The sequence below is a fragment of the Carex rostrata genome, chromosome 9 (assembly GCF_964058835.1).
Source record: "Carex rostrata chromosome 9, lpCarRost1.2, whole genome shotgun sequence".
NCBI classification, from domain to species: Eukaryota; Viridiplantae; Streptophyta; class Magnoliopsida; order Poales; family Cyperaceae; genus Carex; species Carex rostrata.
The window spans coordinates 11,604,133-11,609,662 of record NC_135926.1 but is presented as its reverse complement, the minus strand read 5'-3'; the positions used below and the strand labels follow the sequence as shown (position 1 = coordinate 11,609,662).

The 5,530-nt window shown below is 35.0% G+C and overlaps 1 protein-coding gene across 1 annotated transcript; it reads left to right on the top strand.

The window, feature by feature from the left end:
* The first annotated feature begins 3,229 nt into the window (after nt 1–3,229).
* LOC144559580 (uncharacterized) lies at nt 3,230–5,016 on the top strand. Its single transcript, XM_078308643.1, has 2 exons — nt 3,230–4,432; nt 4,738–5,016. Exons 1-2 carry the CDS (start codon nt 3,610–3,612, stop codon nt 4,773–4,775), a joined length of 861 nt encoding a protein of 286 aa, XP_078164769.1. The 5' UTR covers nt 3,230–3,609; the 3' UTR covers nt 4,776–5,016.
* Nucleotides 5,017–5,530: the final 514 nt, after the last annotated feature.

The window sequence follows — 5,530 nt, the reverse complement described above, 5'->3', positions numbered from 1 at the left end:
AAAGATTCCCTTTTCAAGTAATGGAGAGGATGTGATCGCAATATATATATCTTGCACTACATGTAGGACCGAATGGATCTTTATATTTCTTGGATTCTCTATCACGGGTGGAAGATAATAAAGTGGAAGGATATCGCTGCTAAGCCCCTTATAAATTGGAAAATTATAATTTGGTTCATTAAATTTTGTAATTTTTATATGCACTACTTTTAACTCCTTATAAAATAAAATTACACTACAATATTTGACTTTTAAGTCTCCAATCTCAAATTTTCCTAATTGTTCCTCACAGTTTTCTTAAACATTTGGATGGATTTGAATGCAATTTTGAAAATAGCAAGAATTACACTAAAATAAAATTAGCGTTATTTTATTGTTTGGATGGGCTAGCAAGAATAACGCTAACTTCATAAATAACTCTATTTTTAGAGTGATTCAAACATAGAATAGTGAAAAAAAATAATCACTAATTCAAAAATAATGCTAACCCTATGTTATTTTTGACGATCTAATAAACCAATATGAGGAAATAAAATAATTAAATTGGGGACATATAAGATAGAAGGATAGATCTGTGGATACCACTCCGCTGCTCTCCAAATAGGAGAGTAGGACCCTGTAATTTAAAATCTAACCGTTGAATTTTTTTCATGCACGAATCACGACACAGATGAACGATCAGATTAGGAATAATAGAGTTCTGCTCTCCTATTTAAAAAGCAGCGGAGTTGGCTCCTAGATTTGTCGCCATCCTCACGAGGAATTAAAGTAATATAATTAAATATCCTAATATGGATAATAAAAAATTACTAAAATGGCAAACTATAAAAATCAGCTAAGGATTCTTTAATAATATCCTAATATTGTATTCCATTGGTGCGCGATTTAAGAAATCAAGCACGCGCGCATCACATTGCATGCAGTAGCTAGCTATAACATTTAAAAAAAACAGGAACATGTTTTTTTCACATCCAATTGTTTAAATTTTCTCAAGCGTAAATCTCGACGTAAATAAAGATTGAATGAGAAAAAGTATGTTCCTATATTTCCAAAAGAAAAACAGCAAATTGCATTCCGTAATGAACATCTTCATTAGTACTTAAAAATATTGTAGAGAAAGCTGTTCAAAGGGCTCCATATACGTACACACACTCTTCCTTAAAGGCTTTAAATAAATCTGCTAAAATTCGAAAGAATCTCAGGAGTTCCTGCGATTCTACAGATCACTATTCTTTTTTTTTTTTTTTTTTTTAATGTATGAATCTCAAGAGCAGTTTATTTTCTCTGCACGAATCTCAAAGAAATGAAGGGGTGGATGCCACTACAACAAAGTAGACACTTTTTGCGAGAGAAAAAACGCTTTTACGACGGTCGTCCGTCGCAAAAAGAAAAAACTGAATAATGAGAGTAGTCCGTCGCAAAAAGTTATTTTTTTATTCTCGCGAAAAATGTTTCTTGTTGTGATGTGGAATCGCAGCAGATTTATTTCCCTTTCACGTATACTTCTCAAAAAATTTAAAATAACGTAATTCTCTTTCAAAATTCATAATGTGCTTGTTGGATGGACAGTTACCGTAAAACAATTCATCAGAAATAATTCGAAATAATTAATTGATTATAATAAAAAATAATCAGCCGATATTAATTGAAACAATCTGTAACGGGTTGATCACCACTAACGACTGTTTTTTTACAACAGTAGTAGAAAGAACTCAGGCATTGATCATGTGTTGAAGATATCATGAATCATACACTATATATTTAATCAATCATTAGGGAAACATTATTCGAAAGGTTTCAGGATGGTTTAAATGTAGAAATTTTGTCAGTCCATAATCTTTCCCTGAAGAAGCTAATTCTGATCAGGAGTCAAATTTCCCGCCTCTTCACTGTATACTTTTCGAAATAAATTTCAGTTCTACAAACACTTCCTACTTTATTATACAAGTTTTATATATTTTATAGATTTTGAATCTGGCTATAATACGTTTTTGATAGTATCGTTTCTTCTAATATTTTTGTCCAAAATTTATCGAATCTGCTTCAGACAATGAATCTGAATGATTCAAACCAATCTCCATCATGAGAGCTTCATTTATATATAAAATTAAAAAAAAAATGAATTCATTTGGTACCAAAGTCAAGTAGTTAGAAAAATATAGTGCATTAATAAGATGTATAAAAAAAAAATTAAAAACTTATATGTAAATAAAGCTCTCGTGAAGAAGAACGGGTTAATTAGATTTATCGTTTGAAGTTGATTCAATGAATTTTGAATTAGAAACATATTGGCTGAAATGCTATACAAAGTGTAGGCGGACTCATTTAATTTGTAGAGTGTAAAATGCGGATATTATAAATGTAGAGTTACTTTTTAATAGGAAAAGCAATAATTTGGCTAAATGTCAGTTTTTTGCAATTTAGAAGAGTAAATATAATATTATGAATTTTAGAAAGAAAACACATAATTTGATTTTTTTTTTTTTTTTGAGTAAAGGTTGGAAGTTAAAATCATAGTAGAAATTATCGGTATTGGGATCGGGATTGGTCCCGGCACTGATACAAGATCGGGGTATCGGATCAGTATCGGCTCAGGATCGGAGTTTTATATTTTTTTTCTTTATAATTTGTTACGTGAGGATCGGCTCAGGATCGGATCGGGGTAAGCCGATACCGATACGTATCGGCCGATATTTCCTACAATGGTTAAAACGTCAAACTATTTAATATTCATATGTGATATTTTCATCTGATTTTCGAACATATGATATTTCAAACAGACAGTATTGTCTTTTATTGGCGTGTGTTGCAGAAGATCATGCCCTGGATCAGATGCAATGCCATGAGACGATAAGGGCAAGTTTGAATAAAGATTGGAAATAAATCTTGGTTGTTTGAGGCAAGCCGTGTAGTGCATTGTTGGAAAGGAATAAGCTGAAATTTGTTTCCATTAGTAGAATCAGGAAGTAATCTTGGCTATAATTTGTTTCCATGAGTAGAATTAGGAAGTAATCTTGTGCAAGATTGTAATTTCGTTTTTTCTATTTAATCTCCCAAGAGTGTCTCCTGTTGAGATAACTCACAAATATTATTGTAAAAGAAACCATTCGGTTATGAATAAAAGAGAAAAGAAGAGGGTTTGAGTTGAGGACGTAGGTACTAAACTGGTACCGAACCTCGTTAAATCTGTGTTTGAATCTTTATTTATGTGATTGTTAGTATTTTTTAGACATGGTATCAGAGCATGGTGATCAATCTGATGGAGAATCCTCGAATACAGCAACCCTTCTTGAATGATTAACTCAAATAGTAACCATGCAACAAACACAAATGAACCAACTCATGTCCCTCCAATCTTCCCAACATACAACCACACCTGCCCCACCCATGGTGACAACTGAAGGTCCTTCTTCTCCAATTTCGGTGAAATTGGATGGTTCCAACTACTCCATTTGGTCTTAGGTGGTGAAGGTGTATTTAAAAGGGCGTGACAAGACGAGGCATATTACTGGTGATCCACCTTTACCATCGAATCCAACATATCAGAAATGGAGTATCGATGACTCGGTGGTTAAAGGTTGGTTACTCAACTCGCTTGAATCAAAACTTATGGTTAACTACATCCATTATGAAACTGCCTTTGAGATGTGGAAGGCTCTGGCGACCACCTTTTATGATGGAAATGATGAAGCCTTTGTGTTTGACCTAAATAGAAAAGTGACTCGACTCAAGCAGTCGGGTAAGCCGGTAGAAGACTACTATAATGCTTTGCAAGGTCTTTGGCGTGAAATTGACTTTCGACGTCCTAATCCCATAACAAGTGCTACGGATATCGAACAGTTCAATAAGTACCTTGAGAAAACTCGGGTCTATACCTTCTTAGATGGTCTTGATGACCGTCTTGACAACATAAGGGCAAGTGTGTTACAGATGTTGCCATTTCCAACCGTTGAGCAAGCATATGGGGTAGTAAGAAGAGAGGCAATTCGACAAAGTGTTATGCTGAAAGGGGAAGAAGATGGGGTTCAAAATTCTATGGCAATGGTGTCAAGGGGTTACAAGTCATATGAGGGTAATTCAACTTTGAACAAAAATTACCCTAGTCAGGAGAAGTCAAAGCTCAAGTGTTCAAACTGTGGAAAAACAGGACACGTTAGAGAAAGGTGTTTCGATTTAGTTGGCTATCCTGACTGGTATAAAGGAAGTAAAGGAAGACAGGTAGGTGAAAAGGGAAGAAACCAGGCCTTTGCTGCGACTACTAAAGGAGATGGGTCGGGTTCACCTGATCCGCAAGGTGTAGGCCGAACAGGGCATGCTGAGCAGAAGCTGATCCGAACAGCTCCAACAGGTGGACCTAGTCAACCAAGCTGCTCAGGCCAAACTCCAGGTATTGCGTCTCATGTTGAGGAAAAAGGTACACAACTTGATGAAGGTATGTTATCTCTAAATCATGCTAGTTTGGGTGGTTGGTTGATTGATTCCGGTGCCACTGATCACATGACTTTCTCTGAGAAAGACATTAGTGACATTAAAAAACCAAGAACTGATATGGTGTTAAATGCAAATGGAATTGGGTATCCAGTTCAAGGTGCCGGGAATGTGAAAGTTACTCAATCGTTGGTATTAAATAATACACTCCTTGTACCTTCCTTGAAGTCACGATTAGTCTCTGTTGGACAAATTACTGAGGAGTTGAATTGTGTGGTTCTTATGTTTCCTGATTTTTGTATTTTTCAGGATATCCTCACGAAGGAGATCATTGGGCGTGGTTCTAAAAAGGGTCGCTTGGATCACTTAGAAGACTTAAGAGTAGGCAGAACTAACTTGGCAAATGGGTGTTCAAAGACAGAAAATAAAATATGGACATGGCATAGGTGGTTAGGACATCCTTCTTTTGGTTATATGAAAAAAATTTTACCTGATTTATTTTCTGGTTTAGATATATCTATGTTTAAGTGTGAGACGTGCATCAAGGCTAAAAGTCATCGTGTATCATATAATATTAGTATGAATAAATGTGAGAAACCTTTTAATCTTATTCATTCGGATGTTTGGGGCCCATCCCCAGTTGATTATGTATATGGATATAAGTGGTTTGTGTTATTTATTGATGATTGCACTCGCATGACATGGGTATACTTATTGAAAAGAAAAGAGGAAGTACGTAGCAGAAGTGTTTAAAATTTTTTATAAAATGGTTCAAACTCAATTTGGGCGAAGCGTTAAATTTTTCCGAAGTGACAATGGAGGTGAATTTGTTAATAAGGTTCTCAAAAGTTTTTTTAGTGACCAAGGGATTATTCACGAAACCTCTTGTGTCGGAACACCTCAACAAAATAGGGTAGCTGAAAGGAAAAATAGACATATCTTAGAAACTGCTAGGGCATTACTCTTTGAAAATCAGGTGGAGAAAAGGTTCTGGGAATGTGCAATAACCATGGCAGTTTATGTGATTAATAGACTACCATCCAAAACGAATGACTTTCAAACCCCTCTAAAAAAACTTGCAAATTTCGTTCCCATACCATCA

Coding starts and splice junctions, on each gene's coding strand:
- LOC144559580 (XM_078308643.1), top strand. CDS start 3,610: ATGGTTAACTACATCCATTATGAAACTGCCTTTGAGATGTGGAAGGCT. Junction 4,433..4,737: donor AGGTACACAACTTGATGAAG/GTATGTTATCTC, acceptor TGTATTTTTCAG/GATATCCTCACGAAGGAGAT.